The 25,918-nt window shown below is 45.3% G+C and overlaps 1 protein-coding gene and 1 long non-coding RNA gene across 15 annotated transcripts in view; one reads left to right on the plus strand and one right to left on the minus strand.

The window, feature by feature from the left end:
* The first annotated feature begins 187 nt into the window (after nucleotides 1-187).
* On the plus strand, nucleotides 188-25,556 carry LOC116446145. 4 transcript variants are annotated; one of them, XR_004241061.1, is made up of 5 exons: nucleotides 188-658; nucleotides 1,124-1,367; nucleotides 4,698-4,801; nucleotides 14,772-14,870; nucleotides 24,938-25,556. It is a non-coding gene; the product is annotated as an uncharacterized LOC116446145 (long non-coding RNA). The 4 variants fall into 4 exon arrangements; XR_004241063.1 differs by lacking the exons at nucleotides 14,772-14,870; nucleotides 24,938-25,556 and adding an exon at nucleotides 10,774-11,008; XR_004241062.1 differs by lacking the exons at nucleotides 14,772-14,870; nucleotides 24,938-25,556 and having other exon boundaries at nucleotides 4,698-6,080.
* Nucleotides 16,928-25,918, minus strand: part of MGA (MAX dimerization protein MGA) — a 59,003-nt gene continuing 50,012 nt past the window's right edge. For all 11 annotated transcript variants that reach the window (XM_032113424.1, XM_032113427.1, XM_032113426.1 and 8 more), the window contains 5 exons: nucleotides 25,551-25,662; nucleotides 23,834-24,064; nucleotides 22,991-23,167; nucleotides 22,403-22,555; nucleotides 16,928-21,429 (listed from right to left, as the gene is read on the minus strand). In XM_032113424.1, coding sequence (XP_031969315.1) covers nucleotides 20,126-21,429; nucleotides 22,403-22,555; nucleotides 22,991-23,167; nucleotides 23,834-24,064; nucleotides 25,551-25,662 — 1,977 coding nt within the window. In that variant the 3' untranslated portion in view covers nucleotides 16,928-20,125. The remainder of the gene's footprint in view (nucleotides 21,430-22,402; nucleotides 22,556-22,990; nucleotides 23,168-23,833; nucleotides 24,065-25,550; nucleotides 25,663-25,918) is intronic.

The raw sequence follows: 25,918 nt of genomic DNA on the forward strand, positions 1-25,918 counted from the left end.
TGCCGGCCAGGCGCTGGGGCCGAGGCCGGGCCCCGCCCGCCGAGCCCGGGAGCGCAGGGGCGCGCGCGCCCGCCCGTCCCGCCCCGCCGCTTCCCGGCCCCGGCCCGGCCGCCCGGCAGCGCTACGGCGGCCCGCGCGGGCCAAACCGCGGCGCCGGGGCGGCGGAGGGAGACGGGCGGCGCTGGCGGAGGGATCGCGGCGCGGAGGGCGTGCTGGGCTGTGCGGGGAGCGGCCGTGCTGCGCTGGGCCTCGGGAGGCCGCCGGCACTGGTCGGGCTCCGGCGCGCTCTAATGGGGGACCCGAGGGCGCATCTCCGCAAAGACTTGACACGAGCCAAGTGAGACCCGGGAGAAGGTCAAAGGCACGTAAGGGACCCGTCCTGCCGTGCCCGCCGCCCCTCAGGGCCCATGATAGCGGCCCCCGCCTCCATCGTGTCCCGTAACCCTGTCCATCATTTCCCTGGTTGAACCTGTTATTGTAGTGTCTCTGGCAGAATGGAACGCGTGTTGGCTTAACATCCAAACTTAATATAGTCGTTCCCAAGAATAACCAAACTACCCTTACTCTGACACCACCACCAATAGCTAAGCAAGTATGGAGCATGCCTTGGACAGTAACACCAGGAATTTGGAAAATTGTGCCATACATAAGACAAGAGGTAGGATGACAACAAATGTCATTTAACCCATCTTGGTCTCCTAACTGGGCTGAACTGTTGGTGCAAATTAGTGTGTCTACAATTCCAACCTCATTGTTTGTGGACCCTCTGACTTTGGTTGTTCTTTCGACCACAAGCGTTGACAAATCTTGGGTGCTTCCTACCCCTTCAGGGTGGGTCGTCACACCGTGCCTGGGGGTGTTGCTGTCGCAGGGGGTGTCACACTGTCCTGACTGCCCCACACACCTGTCTGGCCATTCCTGGCTTGTCACCACATCCTGCCTGTGCCACGACCCGAGCCCTGTGGGGAAGTGACAGGGAAGGGGACCGTGGGACTGTGTAACCCTGCTGCTCTGGGGTGGGAGAGGGGACAGAGGATGTCAGCTTGTGCCCCCACAGTGTGGGATGGCCAACACTTCACATCTAGTGTGTGGATCTTTTACTGGGGCTATGATGTTCACACAGGTGGTGTGGAGGCTGCTGGCAAAGCCAAACCCATAAGCAGCTGAGCTGGGTATTCCTGGATGACCACGGGAGTCCACAACCATACAATGGCATGGTAGGACCCCACTGCATAGATTTCCACCTATGATGAAGTCCTGGAGCTCCTTCTCAGCTCTTCAAAGGTTTTGCTAGGAGGCTGGCAGCCCACTGGCACATCAAGACGCCCATGGAGTGAGAAATTTGGACATCTGCTGGCTCCTAGCAGGTGAGAGCCTAGAAGCAAATATACTTCAGGCCAGCAAGAGGGTTTTGCCTTGGAGCTGTCTAGTACCTGTTCCCTGTGGAAAAGTTCAGAAGCCACTATGCTAATTCCTGTGCTTCCAAGTGGGAAGAGAGACAGCTGCCCTACCATGCCATGGCAGCTACTAAGCACGTGAGAGGAGGTGGGGAGGCAGATTTCACAAGCCAGCAAGGCTGAATTGCTGTCAGAGGGCATACATTTAGGATGTAGTTCCCTCTCTCAGTTCAAAGAGACTGTGCATATCGACACTGGTCACACCACAGCCCTAAAGGGGGGAAAGGAAACCAGCCTTTCATAGCATGGAAAAGTCCTGCTAGCTCCCTCTTCCTTAACATGCCCTGACATTTATTGCAATTTGTCCTATGTCCTTGGAGTATCTTTCTGGCTCCCTATTGCCTACTGTGGGTGACCTGCTCCCTTTCCTGTCTTTGGTGACTGCCCTGTCTTCAGTGATAATTCAAACCCAGAGTATTCAGCAATTGGAGATGATCCTTCCAAAAATACAGGCCATGAAAATTTGCTGAAGTTCAGGCAGAGATTTACCATGACAAATGACCCACGTGGGTTATGGTCTTCCCCATTGTGGCCAGCACACTGCCACCATCACAGCTTGTGACTGTGTGAACCTGCACCACCAGAATTTCAGGAAAAGTTTGTTTGCATTCCAAGTGGGATTCTGAGCAGGCACAAGGTCTTGCAGGGCTAGGATCTTAAGGTTTGTCTGGTCAGACTGCATAAACTGATGAAAACACCCAGAGGCATAACAGGACATCCTTCTAATCTCTATCAGTAACTTGCAGGAAGTGAATTTAGAATGTCAGTGTCTAACCTTTGATAATTTTTGTTTGGATACACGTGCCATAGAGAAATCCATGCTTGTTGCTGTGTCAAACTGTCACAAGGTTCTGGGAATTATGGTTTTTTGAAAGATACCAAATTTTGTGAGATTTACAATAAAATTGTCAGAGTTGGTAATGTTGCAATTGTTTTTAAAATAAAAGTATTTGAAGTCCATGAAGCTAAGAGTATATGTATAGAATCATGGAATCATATATGTGTCTTAGCTTTCGGCCCCAGACGTGGTCTGCAATCCAAGAGGTGGAACTTAAGAAAAGGATTCTCTTAGAAAATGTGAATATTGTCCATTCCTACCAAACCTCTTGTCCTATTGCTCAATAACAGTGTGTTTTTGCTAAGGGTGAGGAGAAACTCATGAAGGAAACCAGACCTGCTGCTGCAGCAAAAATAAAATCCCTCTTCTGTGAAGATTTATACATATGCTTAGTTTTATCCAGGCTATCAACTGTAGTGAGTGGAACTACTCACAGTGGATATGGAGTTTGAAATGTGCACCAGCCTGTACAGGACTGGGACCTGGCATTGCACAGGAAAAAAAATGTAGTCAGTAGTTCTTAAATTTCTGCTGTTCAACACTAAAACATCAGAGTCATCACATTTGGGAGAAACATGCATACATTTGAGAAAGAACTGAGGGATGTCTTTGAAAACAAAGGACAGCTGAGATGTATGCTTGGGAGACGCTGTTTAAAAGCAACTAGAATTGTTCGTCTTTTGTTGGAAGCTGAGCACAGCATAATGTGATTTGTGATTACAATTCTTTGTGTCTGTGAAGTGACTGAAGAGACAGGCTAACTCTGAAACATCACTGGACTTCAAAATTCATTGAAAAGGAACTGGGACAGGGAATGGATGTTCCTGATTTTCAGACTAAAGCATACTACCTTTCTAGTTATTTCTGAAGCAACATGAAATGTCACAGTTTTTCATTTTGTCCTAAAGAAAAAGATCTTGGCAGTGTTTTTTAAAGAAACTTTTTCTATGGTTTCATTAATAAAAACACTTGCTCTTTTTCTCTTTGATCTCAATAGTACAAAAGGGAAACAGGCAGGAAACACCAGTTTCCTCTAGGTATTGCAGTACAAGTCTTACCACACACCTGTTTCATTGTTAGAGGTATATGATTTTCCAATTGTAATATCAAATTTGTGAAAGGTTAGTGCAAAACCCTTGCACTGACTCTACAACTACTGGAGCTTTAGCTGGAATGAAACCAGAGAAGATGATGCTGTCCTGCATGAATTCTGTTCTCCCAGCCCTATCCTCCAATAAATACCAACCACTTGAAATGGAGAAACTGCTTTTCATCCAATGGCATGTCTAGAATCAATTGGTAAACCTGCTGCTCCATGACAAGCCTCCTGATGTTGCTCTTGCTCATGGTGTCCAAAAGCTCTCCCATGGCAGCAGTCAAGCTGGTAATCTGCTGGCCATTGTGCCAAAGCTCATTTAAGGTCTGTGTGTGGCTTGTGCGGGGGCAAGCACTTCGCTGTGTGCTCACCCACCCCAGCGACTGCTGCTGTTTCTTTTGTTATGCCATTATTGCCTCCTCATATATTACCTTTATTTCCAAATAAGGCTTGTATTTTTACAGTATGTTCCTGTAGGGCCCATCTCCACAGGGCAGAGGCTTGACTGACATCAGTTAATGATAACCAAAAGCAACAGGGCTTTCAGCTTCACTCTAGAGGTCATGAATTCTTCCTTGACAGAAAGGATAATGTACCATGAATAAATTATGTCATTTATCTTTGGCATTTCCAGCATTTGGTCTTGAATGATGTGTTCTTAAAGAAGTCTTCTGAGGGATGCTTTAAATAATGAAAGAACAGATGCCTCAACAAATTAAATGCCATATTTTTAAGCACTAGGTAATGAAGTATCTGAAAATGTTATTCTCTGTTGCAGAAATCCTCTGTGCTTTTCTAAGAAATAGCATTTTGCAATAGTTCTGTAATCCTGTAGAACTCCAAGCAAAAGGAACATTTTGGAAGTGATTTAAAAAGAAATTATTTTCCTAGTTAAAAATATGATGTTAAAAAAAAAACAAAAAACATAAAAGAAGACACAAAGCAACAGAGTAGAAGTGCTACATGAGCCCTCTCAGTGTGATATTAAACCTTTCCTTGAACTTGTTCTCGTTACAAAGCTCTTCTCACTACCTGTGGCCAGGCAGGGAACGTGAGGTGAGTCTCCAGCCAGCTGTGCTGACATGCTGAGGGCAGATATATCCCATGACTGCATCCACTGAGTGCTTCCCAAGCTCCCTGTGTGATGGGGGCTGCAAAGTGCTCTGTGCCTCTGAAACCCTGATGTGCTGATACCACACTGCAGCCAAGCCCCTGAGTGGTAGCTTGATCATCTTGGGGTTTTGCCATTTTAAATTTGTTCTCTTAGTCAGAGAAACAGATCCAAGAAAGGATTTCATTTTTTCAGACACTGGTGTGCTGGAGCTGACCTGCTCTTCTGGTACTAGAGGGATCTCCAAACTGGAAGCTGTGGCAGCCAGCATGAGCAATTGAGGCCAGCTCAGCAACCAGGTGAGTTAGTCAGGGACCAGCGTCACTCTCATGCAGATTCAGAGCTCCCACACAGCTCAGAAGATGGGTTGACCTTGCTTCACGTGTGCCTGCAAAAATAGTGGGGACAGACATTTTGCGCCACACCCTCACTGCTACGTTCCTGAGCAGCTTTCAGGCCAAGTGAAGAGCAGAGAACACATTTTTCCCACAAACTTTAAACTCTGTGGAAGAAGAGCATTTGGTCTTCTTCTGTAAGAGCTGCCTACCCAAGGACCATAGCAGTGCTTTCCAGTTAGGATAATGACTACCATTTCAGCCTCACAGGATGTTGATTCAGCAGGGTCATTATGCCTTTTTCCTCCTGTTGACTTCTTGTTAGAACAGTGAACAGCAGGCACTCAGATGTGGAGAGAGGGTGGAGGAGGAAGGATAAACAGCTTTGGTCTAGTCCAGAATAAAAATAACTATATGAAAAACTAGACAGGTAGAGAGAGGGTAAGAGAAGAAAAGCAGCTACCAGGCAGTATATAGAGTGCACTTCACATTTAACTTCTCTCCAACTAAGAAAATGACTGTGAACTTAATAATAATTTCATTATTAACCTCTTAATTATATACGGATTTGCCCTGGCAAAATGCGCTGAGAATTCTTTTCTGGACACACAGAGGCCTCCAAAGCTCAATGTACAGCGTATCAGGTGATGAAACCCAAACAGAGTTAGTTGCTTTTGTTGACTTGTTTTCTGGCAGTGAGCTTTGTCCTTCCTCTCTCTCGTTTATTGCCACAGCTACAAGGGATAAGCAGAATGAGTTTCTGGAAATTGTTTCCAACCACATCTTAGGTCTTTTTATCAGGCTCCTGGTACCTGACTTGAAATGTTTAGAATTCAGCCAGCAGTTACACAGGACCTTTTCTTCATGTGTTCCCATGGAAAAGTCATGTAGACATCTATGGTTTATAATGCATCCAAGGAGAATATGCTTATATCATAGATCCCAGCTGTGCTTTAAAAAAAAGAAAAATATACATGCATGAATGCCATTCAGCTGGTTGCCAGGAAATTGTGCTGATAAAGAGAAACTATGGGGAGTACAAACAAAATGTGCAGTGTAGAAAGTCCAGCTGAAGATAGAAATTTACTGCTTAGAAAAGGCTTGTGTCCACTAAGGATTGATAGTTTCTGTAATAAGACAAAATGTGCACAGATGTACTTAGAAATCCCAGGCTCAGCTATACTCACTTTTTTTCTGAATTAGAAGAATGTCCCCTAAAATAAAGGAAAAAATTACAAATCCATTTAAATTTTGACTCTGCTATGGTAACAGGTGAACTAGTCTGCTTATGTCTCACTCCTGTATTTCAAGGGATCAACAAAACCCATGCCCTCAATTAAAACTATTTTTAACATAATTAGCGAAGTGCACACAAGTGTCCATTCAGCTGTCAAAGCAAGGCTGTGTTCTGACTCACCTGGTGCCTGAGGCACGTGGGCCTCCAGTGTGCAGTGAGGTGTGCTTCCAAGCCTGCTGTGGCGTGGCAGATGTGATTGATAAAAAAATTATGTGCCAGCTGACTGAAGCCTGGATGAATGGCTGCTCTACTTCCCACAGCCACCTTGGGCAGCATGTGTGGTGAACGGCCCTCAGGAGAGCCTCACCACCTCCTGAGTGCTGCAGGGGCAGGCAGGCCTGGCAGGGCACTGCAGGGGCCAGTGGCTCCTCAAGAGCAAGGCCACAGTCCCCACTACTTCTGTTCCAGTCTCCACTAGTTCAACGCTAGTTGTGTGAACACCTATCCCCACTAGCTGTGATCTGGCCCACACATTTGTGCATTAGCCAGCTTGTGGAGGGAGATAAATGGTGTTACAACCCTATTAAATTTCCACCAGAAGCAGGACCTGTCTTTGCTGTCCATTTTTCAGGGATCAGAATTCTATGCGGTAGCTGCTGAATGTAAACGTGTTGTGCTTCCTGCTGGCTACGTGGAGGTTATGAGGGAGGACATATATCAAGTACTGAGGCAAAACTCAGCCTGGACACTGCCTGGGGCCAGTGAACTCGCCACCATCACGGCTTTGGCTGGTCAGACAAGCCACGACGTTACCCAGGCTAATCCACAGGGGTCCTTTCGAGTTTAGATCTAACAGAGTCTGGGCCCATTTACACACAGAACCAAATGGTTTGGCAGTCTCAAAAGCCCACGGTGGGACTCCAGTGTCGCATGAACTCTGCCCTTTTTAGAGCATAGTTATATGGGACCTTAGGTGTGGGTAGAGACAAGAGCAGCACCATGCAGATAGGAGAAGGCTGTCTCCCATTGACTGGATAGGTGCCAGTGCTGGCAGGCACACAGAGATTGGATGTTGGATACTCCTACTTGCAAGGGGACTCCAGAGCTGAAAACCACATGATAGGAAAGCATTTGACTCAGCTGGTACTTAAATAAGGGATGCCAAATCCTTGTTCCCTTTTGTAGGAGTTGTGTTCCATTGTTCTCCCTAATTACTGCTCTCTGGAAATACATACCACAGGATGAAATCACCATTGAACTCTGTGAGGAAGGATAAAAGCTTCCCTTAGAGCAATCACTTTATACTTTTCCCAGTTTTGGGCCCATAAACCTTTTGCAGTGAGTGGGGGTGCAAACATCTACAAACTTCATCTTGTTAGCAGTGGGCTTAAAGGGTTTGTGAAAGGTGGTCGAGAAGAGCTACTTTCCACAAATGTCTTAAAAGTACTTGCAAGGGCTCACTGAGCAGAGGCTGAAAGCTGCTGCTTGACTGCTCTAAGATCACCCAGAGGCCTGTTCACTGTAGAAGGGCTGGGTTGGGCTACGTTATGTTGGGCCAGGTTAGGTTAGAGAGAGCTCCTTACTGTTACAGGCACAGAAAGGGATCACAAAATAGGGTTTTCAGTATGTGTCTAAGCAACTGATTGTCCTTCACTTGTCCTCCCTCTGGCAGCGTAAGCAAGAGCATACAAACTAACACCATATTCACTCCCAGACTGTTCTGCAATGGAAAGCAGTTATTTTCCAGGTTCTGCCCTCACAGAAGAGACTTTGCAGATTTCTATGGGGCTAAACATCACATGGGAACAATGCCACTGCATCGCTTGGCTGATGTCTCCCTGAATGTTATGTGTTTAGGCCAGCTCTGCACAGACTGCACGGATGGCACTCAGCACACAGGCTGGCCCTGGCCCAGGGGCCTGAAAGCAGAGACGCTTGCAAACCCCTCTCTGCTGAGCTGGTGTTCCCAATGGCCTGCTGTCTAACCTCCCCCTGCTCCCCAGGAGTATGTAGGTCACTGTTCACATTGTTTTCCTCTGAGCCTCGACTGCTCCTGTTTTACCACTTTGTTTGCAATTAGCCTGTACTCTTGTAATTGACCTAAATAAGCCTGTTTGTTTCATTTTCCTCCATCCTATGCCTCATGTTTCCAGAGAGCTGTAATTAATAAGAACAATGCAGCATGAATATCTTCTACAAGCCCAAAGCAGGCAGTGCCCTGGCTGGAGTTAGTCTTGCTCTTGGTGCTCTGTAGCAAGATGACAATGTAAACCAGAACTCATGCAGCTTTGGATTTTGCCCTGAGAAAAACATGGCATGACAGATCTTACAGCTTGACTGTGCTGTATGGCCTCCACAGATGCCTTTTATTATTACTACTGTTAGCAAAATTAAAGAACTAGAGAAAAACTGTGAGCAAGCAAATATGAAAGTCCCTCTGATGGCAAGTGATGTCAAAGCGTTATATCACAAGCCATGAAACCCACCCATTTGTATCAGTTCTCGCAGCTGCTCGCTTTGTCTCCCACAATCACACTTAGCACGGTGATGATGTTCTAAAGTTCCTCTCATGTCACAACCCTGTCCTCCCCATGAGGTCTGAAGTGTGAAGAGTGGAAAATCAAATGCAACAGAGCATTCAAATTACCTCACTAAATCTCTCATGCTGTTGGGCAATACTCAGCTGGACGGGTTTCAGGCACTGCTTTTTGCCTCAATTTCCCCATCTGTTCTCATGAACTCCTGCTTGGAGGGAAACATCTCATGAATGTATCATTTACTTGCACTATTTTTCACCTTTCACATCCTTAAAAGACAAAAGTAAATATCAAAACAAAATCTTGCAAGAGAGCTTTTTCCAAAACTTCCTGTTGTGTTCCAGACCCTCCCACAGAGATGTTCTGCTGCTTCCCACTGGGGTGTCCATCTCTGTGTCCCCCTCCTGCAGGCAGGGCTGTGTTGGGGTCCATATGTCAGGTTGGCACAGAGGTCAGTAACGAGGCCCACAGGGGTTCTTACAGAGCCTGTAAATAGGGCTTAGCACTGTGGCATCCCTGAACACCAAGCTCCATCCTCTCACCTCAGAGATGCTGGAGGAAGGCACAGGGAATGAAATGCAAACTACATGTCATGCTGTTTGGAAACCAAATACCAGAAATGCTGGCACGGCATCTATTTGTAATTTTCCTGACCCACTGCTGGTATCCTGCCCAGCCCTACCTAGGAGTATGCAGTCAATGTCCAGTCCCTTTGCTTGTGCTTGGTTCTCTAGAAACGACTCTGAGAGGACTTTGGTAGGTGTTAACAGGCAAAGCACAACTCGGTCCCAGGGGAGACTGGGACAGCAGCAGCAAGCAGGGAGACAACTTGGAGATAAGCACAACAAGAGCTGCAAGCAGGGAGACGACATGGAGATAAGCACAAGAGCTGTGGCACTTGGTTGTGGAACTGGGGTTTTCCAATAAGCCTAAATTTTGTACCGCTCGAATGTAATTTCCTTGGGAAGTAGGGCAACAAATTACCATAAACCCCTTCTTAAATCCCTTCTGTTTAACCTCTGGCTCCTTGACACAGACTTTGAGATCCAGGTTTTCCTCTTCCTCTGTAACATACTTTGGCTTGCAAAATTCACCACACAGAACAAAATCCGACCTTTCCACTCCCCATGGCAACCATAATTCAATTAAACAAGACAAACCTTGGACAGCAGTTGGTCCTTGGACAGGACGTGGTACACTAAATACGATACCAGCAGGAGGAGAGTGGAACACAAAACTCATGAAACAATCCTGTTAAAAGAGAATTGGCAAGAGGGTGCCCTTCAGGACAAGGACACACATACACACACACTCTCTCCTTTCTTCAGTCCAGCACACTTTACATACACGACAACAAATAAGCAGGACTGGGATTAATGGCAACATTTGCATGCTTGTAAGTCTATCTGAAGAGCACTCAAGCGCACGTTTAATGTGTATGGATGGATGCATTTGTTCCCATTGCTAACGTGCAAATACAGGTCTGACTAGGGATGCTTTCCTTAAGCAGTGCAAATGCGGGCAGAAAACCATGTCAAATACAAGAAAACACAGCCCATTAGTCATCTGGCAGGACGACTGACTGAGAGGGGAGTATAAAAGTATAGCCAGATCACACTCTCACGGTGGTGAAAAACAGAAAACACGGTGACTAATTACCAAAGTCACAGCAAACCCAAATATTATTCTCAGAAAGACTAGAATTAGGAAGGCTAGAAGGCTGGTAGCAACAGCCTAGAAATGCTGCCCAGGAAGAGGCACTATCTCCATCCCTTGAGGTTTTTAAGTCCTGGATGGAGAAAGACCTGACCAGCCTGGTTTAATCTCATGACTGCTCCTGCCCTGGGCAGGGGGCTGGACTACAAACCTCCAGAGGGCCTTTCCTATGTGAATTTTCCTATGATCCTGTGAGTGCCTATGATCTGGCATACAGAGGAGGCAACTACTGACATTGCCATGACAACAAACTGGGTTTCTGCTGGTGTTGCAGCTTCCTGAAAAGAGAAGAGTGCACGCTTCCTTGAGAGAAATGCTTCCAAAACCCCCAAGATTTATAGCACTAGATTCATTCGAGCTTTGCTTTCAATCTAATGAAAGAATTAATAGGTTATCAGCTTGTTGCACAGTTCATTTCTGCCTCTGCTTCAATTTTTTTTTTTAAGGCACTGAAGAGAAAATTACATGCAATCTTGCAAAAAGAAGATAATTACATCCTCCCCCTTGGGGAGACAACCAAAATGTCTTCAGCAAACACTCCCAGTGCCAGTGGGAGGCAGCCAGTCAGCAGCCAGGGCCAGCTTCATGTGGCTCAGCACAACCAGCCCCGTGCTGTAAAGCATATTCCTGCACTGTTTGCCCTGTGGTCTTCCTAAATAAAAGCACACGAAGCGAAACGCATCCCATATTTTGCTCAAATACTGCAAATGAAATCTCAGCTGCAGTAACTGGGAGTTGGGCAGACTCGAGGCAGTGGTGCTGCTGTGGCCAGTCACACACCCGGGGTGGTGGCAGGGCTGTCTGACCCATGGGGGATACACTGTGCTGGCCTGCCCAAAGCCCCTGCAGGCTCCAGAGACAGCAGGCTGAGGATGGGGATGTGGGACTGCCCCAGCTTCTGCCCTGGCAGTGCCCATGGGGGAGCCTGGAGACACGAGAGCACCGTGGCCTGAGGCGGCGCAGCTGCAGCAGCAGCTCTGTGTCCAGCCACACAAGGGCTCTGCTCTCTGCCACGTCCGCCTCGCACCCGAGTGCCAGCAGCACAGAGCACCTTCAGAGGCACAGGACTGCTTGGTTTCCTGCACACTTCCCACTTCCACTGTCTGCCTCTCAGCCAGAGCCAGGGATCCAGCCCCCTGGGACCCACCTTCAGCCAGGAATAACTTCTGACTTGAGGCAATTTTAGTAGGTCACCAACGCCGCTGGCTTTTTCCTTTGGCAGTTATGCTTTTCTTCCTCACCCTATGAAAATCAAGTTTTCTTTCAAACATGAATGTGCCCCTTGTAAGCTGATCTGCAATATAATTATTTTCTCCCTTGCTCAGCAAACTTTGTGAAACTGGACATTTTCCCCATCAAAGCCAGACAATGAGGCCTTGTCTACACTGGAGCACAGTAGTAACAATTCCCACTGTGGCTGCCATCAGTTCAGCTCGCCTGGTGGGAGCCGTTTATTAAAATTTCTTCCTGAAGACTAAGCCTTCCAGCTCAAGTTGATTGCCCCACATGTCAGAGCCACAAAACATATGTGGGTTGAGACTTTTTTGCCATGGACATTACATTCAAAAGCTGAGGAAGCCAATTCAAAGCTTTGCAAAAGCAGTCACAAGCTGCAAGTCTGATTGAGCCATTTTTTAAAACCAAGTAGCCATTTTAATCTAGAAGTGCAGACACTGCTTGAGGAGCAGGAGTTAATCATTGTTATTGCAAAAGGTTTGCCACCACCTCCTTTTTCTGTCGTGCTTTTATATCCAGTCACCTTAACAGAAGTTAAAACATGATCACCTCAGATCTACACCATTAAAAAAGGTATCAAAATAACCAGAGCAGGAAAATTGTACTGCTGTGTTATCCATCTCATATGTGGAAACCTTCACATGTGTTTGAAGTTTGCTGAAGCTTAGCCCATCTGAAGTGATCCAGCCCCATAACCCATCTCCCCGTCAGAGAGACCACACCACCACCTCCCACACACCCCAAACCCAGCCAGCCCTGGCCAAGCCAGCAGCTGCCCCCACCCTGAATCCAAGGGGCACGTGCTGTGGGACTCCCACAGGCCCCCATCCCAGTGTGCTGCTCCCACACAGGGCTGCCCACACACCCATGTAGCTGTGACTGCCCATTGATACCCCCATCACATCCACATCTTACACAGAGGGAACCTTGTCCAGGCCCTGCTGCCTTTCCAAGGCTGAGCATACAATTGTAGCTCCAGCCAGGCCCCAAAGGGACACCAAAGGTTGATCAAATCATGTTTTACTCTAGCTACATAACATTTTATAGTAACATCCAGGTCCAGCACATCTCTGAAATAAGGCACAGCATTAGCTCACACCTTTTCAAAGCTCAGTGCTGCCCATGCCTCAGGCTTAGGCAGGGACAGACAAGGCTGTCTAACCAAGAGCTGTGGCCCCATGGGGGCCAAGGGCTCGTGGCTGAGGACAGCACAACTTCACCCGTGCCAAGCAACAAGCAGCTCTTGCAGGAAGAGGCACCTTTAGCTGCTGTTTACACAAACAGCTCCAGCCTTCATTGGATACCAAAAGAAACCAGACACCTTGTCTCCACTGAGGTTTTTCCTTCAGGAGAAAAGAAATTCAGCAAGGAATTCCAGGATCCCTTCAAAAATTTTACTGCTGTTTTAGGACATCTGAGGCTAGAACATGTTTTGTGAATAAAACACACAGCTGGCAAGCCCTCAGCCATGCAGAGGGCAGGGTGAGCCAGAGGGAAGCAGAAGAGAGCAGAGAGGGATCGGCATGACACTGCTGCTCTTCAGAAGAGAAAACCCAGCATGTGCTTAGCAGTTGCCTTGGCGCCAGAAGGCGAGTGCAGCCGCAGGCCTGGGTTTGAGGTGCTGGTGTGTGTGTGTGTGTGTGTGTCCTGGCAGGCCAGGGTGCAGTGCGGGAAGCAGCAGGGTCTAAGCCCCTTTTCCTTACACAGAGGATGGGGCTCAGAGGTCCAGGCCGGAGCAGGCAGAAGGACTGGTGGAAGAAGGGGAGAAAGATGAGCCCCTGCCTCTCAGGCCAAGAGCAGCTTGTGCAGCTCCTGCAAGAAGGTCTGGCACACAGGGCACTGTGAAGGCAGCAAGGGATGGCTGGTGCAAGAGCTGGCAGCAGCTTCCCCCACTGCTTCTGCCAAACTACTCAGTCAGCTCCAGTACAGACCCACCCTTCTCCTCTCGCTGCTGCAGGAAATCCTGGCCAGGCACTGAAATGGAGGCTACAGCGGCACGTGCTGCTGCAACAGCCTTCAGAGGACAGTGCTGTGCTGTCCTAAAAACACCTGTAAAGCTCTTACTGTCCTGCTAATGGACTTCTTGTTAAACAGAACAGTCAAGTAGCTACAAATCAAACAAGTCTTGATCATATTTTCACACTGCAGAAGGTCCAGGGGAAGCGTGGGGGTCATCAGTCATCCCATCCCTATGGGCTGAAAACACACTGTGCTATTCCATAAACTAGCGAGCTTGTGTCATGCATTCATCCTCACTTAACGTTTTTTTATGTAGATTGGGTCCAGCACAATTTAAAAAACAAACTCTGGCCTCTTTTTTTTAAGATGATTGGTATTTACACTGGGGTTATTTTACAGTTTTTGTCTAATAACAATCACAGGTCACTGGATTCCGAAGTCCAGAGATCCAAAGTCCGTTTTCCAGGACCAGTGGCACCTCAGGGGCATAAAGAGTTTTATATCCTTACAGTGCTCAGTAGCCTCAGCTGCAAACTGGAGCCCACTGCTCATGTAAGCTCTGCAGACCCAGGCAAGCCTACAGACCTTGCCCAGCAGCTTTGTGCCCTATAGCTCCGTGCACTGGAGAAGCCAGGGAAGAGCTGTACACCCACAGGTTTTGCTGCTTTGCTGGGGGCAGCCACAGCCCTGCCCCAGCACGGCCGGGGTTTGACCAGAGGGACAGACCGGGAAAAGCTGGGCAGGCTGTTTCATACAGCTGTTGTCTAAGGAGTTAATCGGTGCTGAAAGCCACTAAAAATGGCACACAGCTTATGTCTGCGGATCTTTTTTTAGCTGCTATTTAATTGCCTGCTTTCAGCCCACGAGGCACAGCACGCTGCAGCACTTGCCAGGGGCACCGCTCTGCGCCGCTCGGGGGAACTACAGGGAGCCCTGCGCTCGCCAGGGACGGGAAAGGAAGTCAAAGGCAGCAGGAAAGCCTGTCTCCTCCTCCTCGGAGCTGGTCCCAGCAGGCTGGCAGAGAGACCGAGCCCTGCTCTTGCAGCCCTCCCGCTCACACCCACGTAGCTGTGACTGCCCATTGATACACCCCCATCACATCCACATCTTACACAGGCAGGGATCTGATCCACCCAGCAGCTACTCCCATGCTGAGCTGATGAGTGAGGAACGCAGAGAGAGATGGGTGAAATGTTGCCTTCGGGTTCAAATCCCTCCACTCTGATTTCCAGCATTTGCTTTTCACTAGAGAGCCAGGTGCAACAGCTGTAACCTCGAGGAACCACAGTCCTGTATGCTGACAGCCCTGCAAAAAACAGGGAACCCTCACAAGAGCAAGATGAACCAGGTAAGTGACCACCATTACAGCAAGGACAGGTCTTCGAGGTTCCTTTGTGTCACAGGAACTCTGCCGGCAGCAAGGGGCTGCTAGAGAGCAGCCCCACCAAAACAGGGGACAGCAGGGACATTCCCAAACACACCAACACAGGCCCGACAGCCCAGGCTGCTGGGCTGGATGCATAATTGGATTAGACAGACAACCATAGGTCCCAAAGACCTCACTGGCACCAGGATATGCTCATGCTGTCGAGTGTGTGGGAGGTTGTGTGGCTGGAAGCCTGGGGCAAAGGGCTTCCCAGCTGCTTCAAACACTGCACGGGAGGTTTGTCCTGGCAGCCTGCGAGGCCCAGGTGGCTGGTCAGGAGGACACACAGAGGCTTTCCTCTTCATCAGAAAAGACTCAAGCAAGTGGAGACTAAATCCTTCTAGGGGTACAATTCTGTTGACAGAATGAAAAGCTCTCACCTGTCACCTCCAACTCCCAAGAGACACAAGATGGACAACTGAAGTGCGAGCTGAGGCAACACAAAATCCAAATGAACAGGAACAGCCAAGTACACAGTGGTGTAATGATGCCTTCCTGGTCTGTAGCAGCAGTTAAAAGGGCAAAAAGATGAGGCACTGAGCTTAAGTGACAACAAAAGGCATTACAATTCCTCCACTACCACGACCCCAAATGACAGTTATTAATTGAGATTCCATTCATTGCTAATTATGCACAAACTGCTCCTGCACATTTTTGGATTGCATTTATGGACTCAAATCTGACTTTAGCATCAGTTATTGCACAGGCTCCCTGTAACTTCCCTGTCTGTTAACAGAGTTTATTTGTTGCACCATCTGCATCTCCAAGAACACGACAAATATGCTGGAAAACACAGATCCCCAGCACAGATTGTTGGCCTCTATTGGAAAGTTCTTTCCATTGCAAGCCTGACTGGATATACTTTATGCTTGTATTCCTTTCTATTCCAAGAAGTAACTTTAACCTTTAAAATAAGGAGTAATAGGATGAGGCCTTGCTGAAGGGTTGCATGAGAAATTTGAAAAAATACGTTCATTCTTTCCTGTGAGGTCTGATGTTCCTCTTTAAATAAAAATAAATTCTGTGACATCTCTTCTCCAGTCAATTGCTTACCCCCATGTGCAGTGTTTCTCTTCATTGTATTTTCTTGTATTTTCTCTTCTCAGGTCTGTAAAACTAACTTCTCATTTGTAGACATTTACTACATAACAAAGAAAAAATCCCCACCCCCCCTCCAAAAAAGCAACCAACAACAAAAACCCACCAAAAAAAACAAAAAAACAAAAAAACAACAAAAAACCAAAAACAAGAACAACAAAAAAAAAACCCCACCAAAACCAAACCAAAAAACCACTAAACCAAACTAACCTGAAACTCAAAACCAGAACAAACCAAAACAAAAAAACCCAACAACAAACCCCAAATGAACCCCCACACACTTGCAAGTGTGTTATCTTCCATTTACTGCCTACGGAAGCAACAGCCAGCTACTCGCTACAAGCATTTTATCTATTTCTTTTTAAAAAGCCTCTCTCCTCTGACACTTCACTTGAAGACAGATGTGCAAACCTCTTCCATTAGGACAGCCCTCGCGTTCAACTTCTCTAAAGGAAATCCATACAAAGGATAAACCCAGGCTTGGGGTTGGGGTAAGGAATCTGGAGAATGCTTTTCTGTGGGCTTAATCTCTCAGCTCTCGGGTTAGTTTTCTTTTTATGCCATGATCAAATGTTAACCCCCTTGGCTTCCTACTCAGGATGCATCTCATCAAAAATAAAGTCCCTTTGGTACCTTTTCCGCACTTAGCAAGTCAAAATCCCCTCTTACAAGCGATGCCATTTCCTGCATACTGCTAAGACTGAAGGGAGAAGTCTCCGAGCTGTCTGATCACCAAAACCCAGATGTTTGCGCTGCCAAAACTTCTGCCTCACAGCATTCGTGTGTCACTTGCTCAGGTCCAGTGCCACCTGTCACCAACAGCACACCACCACATCATTTCTGCTCCCTCTCTCAACCCTGGAACAAACTTTCAAAGCCAGTTTCTAGTTGACCTTGATTGGTTTATTTTAGTTTTACACTTTGTCCCTCACATACAGGTAAGAGTCTTGTACTGTTAGATTTCTACAAAAATATCAATTTTTCAAAAGCAAAAAAGAGGGAAAGATATATTTTAATATATAAAAGGAAAAAAGCTAAATCTGACATTTCATTATATTCTTAAAAACATTCCAGTCTATTTACAGATGTGTAAAAAAACAAAGAAAATCTCCAGGTCTCTTGGTCTAGCGAGAGCGTGCGCCTTGCAGGGGTTTCCTTGGTTCTCTTGTTTCCAAAATCTTCTCATTAGGTGACATATTCTATGATTATTGCCTCAAATGACAGTATATATCATTTTCAAAAAGTTTGGGAGCTTAAGGGAAGAGCAAAGAGTCAGCATTTAAATCCATAGCAAAATACTGTGCTGCAGACACACGACAGTGAAACGAGCAAAACCCAAGAGCATTTCAAACATGCTTTGCCGGCTGGTAGAACCCATCAAAGATCTTCTTTGGAACCGCAACAAATGCCACCTTTTACAGCCAGGCTGGGGGCTGTTCTTAGTTAATTTACTAATAACATTTAGGGACCAAAAGGTTTTGCTGTCATCTTGACACAGTACATTTTTTACTGCAGTAAAATTTTTTTTACTGCCCAGTGCCAAAACCGTAAATTCACATCCAGAAATTTTACACTACCAGATAATGAACGGAACATCCTCGAAAGTACAGCATTTATTTTAGATCATGTGCGATCGGTTATCATGTTACAGCCTTCTCTGTCCCACAGAGAGTACACAATTCTGTGTGCTAATTAAAATTGGCTGTTTGGAACCATAAAAGGGTGAGGTGCAGAAACAAGGGTCAGTGATTAGGAATTTAAAAGTTATCACAGCACATGTCTTGTTGCTGTTTCTCACACAGGAGGAATGAAATCTATTGGCAAAACAAACTGCCACAAGTTAAAAAAATAAGCAACTTCAGCCTATTGGAAATGCTCAGAACCAGATTCCCAGGTAAATACATTTAAGTCTGATGTAGTGCTAGTAAAATAATTTAGTTACTCCAGATTTCGACTAGTTTAAAATAAGGTCAAAATTCCTTAACAAAGAATATGTCTAAGTACTTACTGGGATTGTAAATCTCCTTTCCTAAGGCAGTCAGTGACAACTGTAACATCCTGCAGGACTCTCGTAATGACCGAAACTCTCTTTTCCACGTCATTAATGCGAGACTTGTATGAAATATTAGAATAGTAAATATGCAAAAGGCAATAGAGAGTTGTATGTAACTACTTTAAAACACACTGCTTAGAATGGCCAGGTGAAAAATCTTTTTTATGTAGTCTCTGGAGTAACTTTACACACACTGAGCTTGAAGGGCTTCTCTCCTCTGTGGCATAATATAAATAACAAAAAGATGAGGAAACACCCAAGGTACTTATATTCCCTGATAGATCTAACCTAGACATGGATCCAGAAGATGCAGCATACTGCACAGGGTGTATGGTTGTACAAACACTGCTCCCTAACTGTGGAAGAACATCACTCACAGCACCTGCACAACCTCAGTGCTGGAAGGATGGAATTCCTGTATTACTGCATCACTGAAGATGGGTAATTTAGAGGGCAGGGGGTGATCCCAGCTGCTGTGCTAGAACAGTTAAGACAAGGAATTACATTCCTAAACATAAAACAGAATGCACCATCAAATTCTGTATAATTTTCACGGCAACATTTTTTACTTTTTCAGAGCAGTTAAGAAGCCCCCCAAGCGCACCGTAACTTATATTTACAAACTTGATAGGAAAAGATTGTGTATACACTCATTAGCAAATCATCTCTCCGAGGCTGAAAACTTCATTTGTCAAGAAAACTATGAAAACAGAAATTGTGTACAAAAATATAAATATCTTTACAGTCTGCAGGCCCCTCACATCCAACAGCTGAACAGTGAAGAGCATCTACAGGTTATTGAGTAAGCAGTGGCAGAGAAGAATAAAAATACATCTTGTGATTCAATACTGCCCTATTTCCCTGGTAATGAGCATTTTTGCTGACTTTTTGCTATACACAGCTTGTGCAAATGCAGTGAGAAACCTCTGAGTACCTTTCCTGAATTTATAAAGAAATGAAAGGTTTGGAAAGCTATATACATATTTTCATATTTACATTCACATGTACACCTCGCTCACTTATGCCAGGCTACAAGACTCCTGAAAGCATTCTGCGTTTTCACAAAGCAGTACTTGGTATTAACATTCCCAGCCACCACACACATCTTGAAGAATGACAGAAGGAAAGAAAATAGGACCTGGGAAAACACTCGAGCTACTTCAGCGATGTATTTAAAGATGCAGCAATAGGGTGCCCACATTTTCTTTCAACTCTCTGCAAGTTTTCCTTACAGATGTCCTAAGCATCAAAGGGGGAAATATTCATGTGGGGGCAGGAGGTCAAAGTGAGGGCAGTATTATTAAAGTTAACATACTGTCCTACTTCCAATTACATTGGGAAATATATTTTTCTTCCCCAAGCAGTGGAAGTTAGAAATGTTTATTAAAATTTTTCTGTGCATAAGCTCTTAAAAAGTGTCTGCTAGAGAACTATCTAGCACCAAAGAAAAAGCCTTTTCAATTCAGCCCCCTCCAGTCTCAAATTTCCCTTCTGCTGCTCTAGGTATCAACCTTGAGAGTAACTACAACCTGGTTTCTGCACATTTCTCATATTCCAGAAATATTAAAACAAGCAAATGTGAACAATGCCATTTCTGCATAGATAATTTGCCTGGTACAAAAACAAACAATCCTTTTTTTTTCCCCAACATGATAGCTGCCTCCCTACTGGGGAGAGAACAAGTCTCTTTCAACAGCCTCAGTTTCTCAGTCCCTTGACAAACAAACTACTTCTGTGAAAACCCAATCCTGGAAGGATACCATCTGCCCAGCAATGGTTATAGATCATCTTTTTTGTCTTGAGAAGGGGAAGGAGAACACCCAGAATACAACAGTGAGGTAAAAATATATCAACATGCTTAAAGTTTCACAACACTTATTTGTCAGTTTGGGGCCTGCCCTTCAGATGAACACAGTGCTGATGCCGTACAGAAAACAAGTGTTGCAGACAATGGAGGCTGCTGAACAATGACACTGGCTCACACTGCTCTAGACCTCTGTTCCAGTCTGATAAAAAATATCTGCACTTATTTGCCTCCTGCTGAATTTGAAGGCAAGGTCCCAGTAGCATTCAACTTTGCAACCACAGGTGCTAATGCGGGCATCACTTTGTTATCTTGTCCTTCTTGAAGAGTTGCAGGTGATGAATTTTTTACCCCACTAGGTGCCACTTTTGCAACTACAGGTGCCAGTAAGGGCATCACCTTATTACTCTGCCCTTCCGAGTCCACTGGCAGACTTGCCACTTTTAAACCAAGTGGTGCCAGCTTGGGCATGGGCCTCCATGACGTGTCAGCATTACTGGCTTCCGGATTAGTCTTCATCTGCAAAACTGGTGGAGTCACATTAGCAGCATCTGACAAGGCTGTTACTGTTTTGCCATTCCCACCACTGGTTATGGACAGATTGGAAAGTGGTTTCTTCACTTCAGTACCTATCACTATCTTTAAGACATCTGCCTCAGATGAAGGCTCCCCAGAGTTCTTGTCCCCATCATTAAGGTCATCATCTTCCAGGTGCAACAGGAGAGGGCTTAAAGAGCCACCACCTTCTGGAACTTCAGAAAGGTCCTTAAAACTGCCTCCCAAATGGCCAAACTGGAAGGATGACCCATCTGCAGAGGAGAGATCACTGGCTGTTCCCCGACGAGCCTCTGCATCTTTACGAGAGAAATCTGAGCTGAGGGCACTGGGCAGCTCTGGCATGGCTGAAGCATCATCATTCAGCTGCTGGTTGAGGAAGGCGATTTCATTGAGCAGTGAAGTGAGGGTTTCATCCATGTCATCACTCTCCTCAATGCTGCTCAGTATCTCACTTGTATCCAGGTCTGCTTCCTCCATTGCCGATGCTACTTTCCTCAATTCCATTTCTATCCTTGAATCTTTGATCTGGAGCTTGCGGAATGACAATTCTTTGCATTTTAATCTTTCCCCTCCGGAATCACCATCTTTCCTCCTGGCTTGGCTTCCTACAAACTCACCAATGCAGAGCTGTTTGCTGAAGGACTCTGAAGGTTCCTTTTTACATGGTACGTTCCAGAGCTGTGGAAGGCCATCTTTATGTTCAAAGAAAACTTTTGTTGGACCTGCGGTATTTCTTCCATCTGTGCCACTGTCTCCCAGACATGGTTTGGCTTTTTCTTCTGAAAGGACACTGTCACTCTTCATAGGTTCAAGGGGTACTACAGCCAAGGATTGCTCAGAAGCTGGAGTACTTGCAGCTGCTGTTACATTAGAATTTTTGTTTCGGTTTGGGTTTAGATTCATGCTTGCTTCAGCAGCCAGCGATGTCACATTAACAATCTTTGGCATCATGAATGAATCTTCGCTTTCTGCAAAAGCACACAAAGCAGCATCCATCAGGATACATGTTAACTGCAAGCTAATTCCTAACTAAGCATAATTTGCTCACCTTCAGGTCTTCCTCAAGTAAACTGCAATTTAAACTAATTACATAACTCTTGTCAAGTGAAGCTTTAACACACCAATAGTTTAACTTTCAACTTGTGGAACAAGAGCAAGCTCCAGTGCAACTAACTGCAATGCTTACAGTTCTGATGGTGATGCACAAGGCAAACAGAATGAGAATTTTCCCTCTTACTGTTTTTCATCCTTTCTTTTTATGATCGCATTTTGCAGTACTGGTTTTGTGCACTACAGAGGCATTCCAGGGACTAAATGATTACTTATTTTCTGCCTCCAAGCTGTTGCCTGTTAACAGCACTTAGATTTTTCCCAGCCCCAAATCTGAAGTGAACTTTCCTTTTTCATTATGACCAAATGACTACAAGGACGCAGGAAGTGAGCAGCTTGCTTTTAGCACAACAGATGGCAAGCAGAACCCTGCTGGCAGGAACCACCCCACACCTAGATCCAATGTACAGCACAGGGTTCTGAAAAACAGCCCTCCCACGGGCAGCAGAGCTGGCAGGGTATGGGACAGGGTTGTGCCACAATAAGAGCCTGGATGTTACAGGCAAAGATTTTCAGCAGTCCCATCACCACTCTGCACTGAAGCTTCCCCAGTAGGATGCATTACAACACAAACAACCCAGTATCCACTTATTCTGTCTTTCCTGAGGGCAAGGACGCTCAGTGGGATGAAGGAAACTTAAAAAGCTCTAATCCATAATCTCCTAGAGGCCCCTCTACACTGTTCAAAACATTTAATAGTGATTTTCTTTGAACAGCCAGATAATAACACCTACCATTACTTCCTAGTGAGAAAACAGTTTACCTTCAGCTTCGCAAGGATAACGTTCCCTGCATGCAAGCACAAAGATCCATGAAAAACAAAGAGCTTACCTGAATGGGGTGCCATAGCTGATACCACTGTTGAGGGCGCTGGAGTTCCAGCAACAGTTGACAGTGTAATAGGAACAGTAGAGTTAGTAAGGATTCCTTTTACTTGGACAGGAACTGTTGATCCTGGCAGCTGAATCATCACTGAAGTAATACCTTATCCAAGAAAACCGGAAGAGGGGATGAAGTGGAAACCAAAGCCTTTCAGATACTCAGATACAGTACTTTCAGGTACTTCAGATACTCCTGGAACACAGGAGCTGTGCACTTCAAGGCAAGACTTTACATTATAGTAACGTCTTAAAGTAGAAGAAACAGAAATGCAGACTGGTTGTGTGATTAGGAATTATTCTCTATGTTTCCCTCATTTCTGAATAGCAAAAATTTAACATGTTTTACTTAACCTGTTGATAAACTAAGTTTGAGTTAATGACATCAAATCTCTCTTATCAAAGTTCTACCTCAGTCAAGTTGTAAAAAATCTGAAATATTAAAGCAAAAATTCAATAACACGTTACTTCATAAATTGCTCTACACATCTAGGAACAGCATTATACTGATTTTCTTTAACATCATCTCACATGATCCTACCTGGCTGTGTTGTCATGGCAGTACCGACCCCTCGAGGCTTTAATTCAGCCTGCAACAGTGTGGAAGGAACAGCTGCCACCTGCCCTGGGACCAGGGGGCTCTTCAGCGTAAGCACCTGCCCCTGTGGAGTCATCACCACGCTTGCAGCAGTGAGTGTGAGAGAGGCTGAGGAGTCCTCTGCAAGAAAAGAAATGTGTAAAACACTCATTTATTCTGGCACAGCACCCTGATGGCAAACAGCACCCTGCAATCCAGCATTAGGTACAGCTCTGGAAGGAGTCATTCTTTCATTCCTTCCTACATTTATGATGTGAAGATCTCCACAAATGTTGAACACTTCTCTACAAGTCCTCAGCTACAAAAAACTCTCCAGTGTCTGACAACTCTGCCATTTAACTTAAGAGCAAGCCTCCACCATACTGAGAGCTAGCTTTTTGAGGAGGGAGGTTTTAAAAACTGAGTCTGTTCTAGCAACTCCAGCATTCTGGGGGTTGAACTTCAGGTTTTGAGTCAGCAGAAAAAGAACCACCTCAACTCTCAGAAATTACTGCTGGATTGCAGTGAAACTCCTTTAGATCAAAGGACAACTTAGTTAAGTATTTTTTTCCCATCATTCTGAAACTGAAGTCATGTTCACCTGAAGACCTCAGCCATGCTGGTCTCATCCTTACTGAAAGCAAGTGGTTTCCACACCTATCATATGGACATTTCCCGGTCCTATGCACAATTCTGTTTCAGGAGTGAGGCTGCCTGCACAAGCCAGCTGGCATTTTGCCCTCCCACAGGGTGCTGCTTCAATGGCTGTCTCCCCTTGATGCAGAACATGCAGCACTTTTGGCCCACCTGTGGCCCGGACTCCTCTCCTTGCAAGGATCAATGGCTTGCCCCTTCTGTTTGTCATCGCTATTGGGGTTGGCTCTCTGGTGGAAGCAGAGGATCCTTGCTGGGTGCTTGCAGCTGAGGTTGCAGCTGGTTTCTGTGGCTCAGGTTCTTTCTTCTTTTTTTGTGCTTCTATTGCTTTTTGTTTAGCATAAATATACTCCAGCTTCTTCAGGACAACCTCCTCTGTCTTTCCTACAGAAAAATTATCAGACAGTCAGCCTACCTTCAAACTCTCTTCCCAAAACTAAAATGCTGAAGGCAGAACTAATAACCTGTTAAGCTGACATTATTCAATTACTATAAAACAGATAACCATCATCCCCACCAAGTAAATAGCACACTTAGTATCAGAGGGAAGCAACTACCTATTTATTCCAATTTTTCTTTTCTTTCAAAAACCTCCACACATTTTAGAATTTATCTGCCACTTTGATAAGCAGAAATCATCCAGCACAAGCACAGGCTCTTGCTGAACAAGTTCTAGTTGAAACACTCACAGCTGTGAAAAAATCCTCCCACCTCTCCTAACGATAAGCATACAACTACTGGGCAAAATGTTACCTTTACCTGGCATGACATTTCTTGGACTCAGGGATCCTGTTACTCAAATGACATTTGAATGCAAACTCACATACAGTTTACCACTGCCATGAAAATTCTAACCTTGGACAAACACACAGATTTTATAAATAATCTGGTTTCTGCATATGCACACAGTTTAATATGACCAAAGTTCAAGTAACTACACTAGCTTGTTTTCTGCCTAGCGTTTACGTTTTAACATCATGGTATATCTTTAATTAAGTCTATATTTAATTAATTGTCTTGAGAGAGGACTTTTTCCTCATCAAATCTGATGTCTTCACTAGGAATGCAAAAGATCAGATAACTACTTTGTGAAGTTATTTACTTTCATTATCTGCTCAAAAGGCCTCTCATATATTTCTGAATTACTAGACTTCACTAAAAGACTTTTTACTTTTTATAAATAAAATACCTCATAAATGCATGAACCAATTCACATAAGTACAAAAGATTTAAGTATCTTTCATTTCTACTTTACAGGTATTCTCCTGTTTATATTCCCAGACTGTAAGACGATTGGAAGAGTATTTTGTTCACACGTTTTGGCGCTGGTTGAAAACGTGTCACAGCCTTCCTACACTTCCAAATGAGACAGAACGACACAGTAAGTACAACATGAAATGTCTGGATGAGCAGCAGCTTAGAATCTACTGCAGTTTTGTTCTGTGTACAAAGCTGATGCCTTCTAGCCACTAGGAGCACTGGTTCTTGGGAAAGCAGCACAAGGAGTCATTTGCAAAGCTATGCAAGGAGTCGGGAGTTTTCAGTACCGACCAAAGACAGCTGTGTGCGACTGTGAAGGGCAGAGCAGAAAGGGCATTTCAGGAAGTGACCAATGACAGAATGAAGTGACACCATCACCCCACCCTTCCAAAGGAACCCAAGCCTGTGGCTCACAGCACAGAGAGCATTCTACACATCCTTTAGGCACAGAAAACAAAAGCCATTTTATCAAACTTTGTTTGGCACCATGAGTCTGAACTTCATGCGAACCAATGACGCACCTGGATCCACCAATTATTCCACCCATTCTCACTCCTAAAAGCTTTTTCTTTCATTATTACAGAGGGTTTGCATCCAAAACCAGTCTCACCTGAAAGCGTGGATACTTTTCGAATCAGACCATCTCGTTTGCGTGTCAGCAATGTCTTCTGTCCAAGAAACTTATCTGCCTGATCTGTCAGTCCTTGGATTTCTTCAAAGGCCTAGAACAGTATCAGGGAACTGATTTATAAACCAGTGACACACAGAATAAAAATTTTCCTTCCCAGAAACGTGTACAAGGTTTATTTACAAATATTTGTAATCTTGAGAAAATAGGATTGAGAGAAGGCATGTGAAGTACCATGAATGCCAGCTTTCCCTAAATGCCAGTTGAAGACTGATAAACATCTTGTTTGTCCTTCCTCCAAAGGTCAGCAATTTTTAAGAAAAATCCCAAAATTTATCTCCTAGTTTCTA

The sequence above is a fragment of the Corvus moneduloides genome, chromosome 6 (assembly GCF_009650955.1).
Source record: "Corvus moneduloides isolate bCorMon1 chromosome 6, bCorMon1.pri, whole genome shotgun sequence".
In the NCBI taxonomy this organism is placed as follows: domain Eukaryota; kingdom Metazoa; phylum Chordata; class Aves; order Passeriformes; family Corvidae; genus Corvus; species Corvus moneduloides.